This window comes from Pinus tabuliformis, chromosome 4_1, assembly GCF_031772625.1.
Source record: "Pinus tabuliformis cultivar Carrire ecotype Pingquan chromosome 4_1, CPIR1, whole genome shotgun sequence".
Taxonomy (NCBI): Eukaryota; Viridiplantae; Streptophyta; class Pinopsida; order Pinales; family Pinaceae; genus Pinus; species Pinus tabuliformis.
The window spans coordinates 751710340-751712309 of NC_142303.1; the positions used below are offsets into that span (position 1 = coordinate 751710340).

General features: G+C 40.1%; 1 protein-coding gene across 1 annotated transcript; it reads left to right on the forward strand.

Annotated features, from left to right (window-relative positions):
- The first annotated feature begins 306 nt into the window (after positions 1–306).
- On the forward strand, positions 307–666 carry LOC149178335 (bZIP transcription factor 44-like). Its single transcript, XM_089422054.1, has one exon. The coding sequence runs from the start codon at positions 307–309 to the stop codon at positions 664–666; it is 360 nt and encodes a 119-aa protein (XP_089278180.1).
- The last annotated feature ends 1304 nt before the right edge of the window (positions 667–1970 follow it).

A 1970-nucleotide genomic window follows, 5' to 3' on the forward strand; every position in this document is an offset into this window, starting at 1 on the left:
TATGAAATATGTCACGTGGGACGTCAAGTTCTAGGCCTGATTGACATGCCCGTCATTTGGATTTGACTGAAAGGCAGAATATGGCGTAATATGGTGGTTTTCGCTTAAATCCACTACCAGCGTAACTTAGAAAACTGACCACCTCATGGGCGGCGACCCACATGAATGGAGGTTTGAGGGAACAGTTGTTTATGTCCGTGGGTTTGGCAAGATTTGGCTAGTCCAGAAAAAGTGTACTTAATGTGGTGTGATTTTAGTTTAATTTGGTGGTAACTTAATTTGGTCGTAACTTGGTAATATGACAATATGAACTTTTCTGCTAATAGGAATGCTCCTGGGTCTAAAACTGCAGTACCCACAAAGAAATCAGTGCCCATGTGTGTGGACAAGAGGTGCCCAATTGAGGATTCATTGCATCATCCTAGAGGCAATGGTGAGGGCATTTCACATTCTTGGAGCATTTCAGCCTGTCCTGCAGTAGAGGATCAACAAGTGATAGACATGAGAAAGCAGAAAAGGATGTTGTCTAACAGAGAAGCTGCAAGAACGTCTCGGCTCCGGAAAGAACTTCATTTGAACGAGTCGAATGCTCAGGTGGCCTATCTAAAAGTGGAGAACGGGCAGATACAGGACAAACTAAATATTGCTTCACAACAGTACGCTTAGAAAACAAAAGAGAATTACCTTTTGAAATTAGAAGTAGTGAATCTGAGTTAGAAGTTCCATAGATTACACGCATAATAAATTCTCAATCTCGTATTGCCTTTAAAACCATGAGTATTGAAGCTCGGAATTGTAGTGCTACACATTTGAGCTCTAGATCAGGTATCATTCCTAACCCCAAATCGTTTTTAGGATTAGGCATGTTAGATCAAAGCATACATAACACACAACGAATTTATACTCAGAGACTTAGACGACAATAGTAGAGAATAATTCACAGAGATAGATAAATGGAGAAACAACAAGATTACTCAGGCAAAAATAGTGGAATAGATAAAAAAATCACTGGAGAACAGAAATCACTTAGCATTACATAACAGGCTTGGGCCTTGGCTTTCTTTCCTTGGCCAAAGAAATTACAAATTTATAGAGGCAGAAGAAGGATCTAGAACCTTGTATGTGATTTAGATGGAGATCTAGAATGATCTAGAAACTAATGGCAGTGTAGAAAGATCTAGAATCCTGCATGTGATTCTAGAAACTACTGGCGGTGTATAAGGATCTAGAATCCTGCGTGAATTTGGCTTCACACTTAACATTCTCTGACTTGAAGCCAAATATGAATCAAGTCACATCGAGTCCTACCATGCCTCCACATAACTCATGTTTATTTCGTGGTAGAATCTTAGTGAGCATATCAGCAGGGTTCCTATCTGTATGGATCTTTTCCAAGGATAATTGTTCTTCCTCCAACACATGCCGAATCCAATGGTGCCTTAAGTCAATGTGCTTGGTTTTTGAATGAACCGCTGGGTTTTTCGCCAAGTGAATGGCACTCTGACTTGCTTTATTCTTATCTCTCCTAGGGATCGTTGCATCCACAACATCTCTTTACAAGCTTTTGTTGCATCTATGTACTCTGCTTTTGTTGTAGAGAGGGCTACTATTCTTTGTAGCGTTGACTCCCAAGATACTGCTGCACCTGCAAATGTGTACAAATAACCTGTCGTGGACTTTATAGTATCCATATATCTAGCCATATCCGCATCTGTAAATCCTTCAAGCACAATCTCATCATGACCAAAACATAAACAATAATGACTAGTACCCTTGAGATACCTCAAAATCCATTTTACTGCTTGCCAATGTTGTTTGCCTGGATTGGCAAGGAACCTACTCACTACTCCCACTGAATATGCAATGTCTGGTAGTGTGCATACCATGGCATACATCAAACTGCCAACTGCTGAAGCATAAGGAATCTTGTTTATCTCTTCTTTCTCCTTGTATCACTAGGACATAATTCA

Excerpts from the sequence above, each read along its gene's own strand:
- LOC149178335 (XM_089422054.1), top strand. The coding sequence starts at position 307 with ATGAACTTTTCTGCTAATAGGAATGCTCCTGGGTCTAAAACTGCAGTA.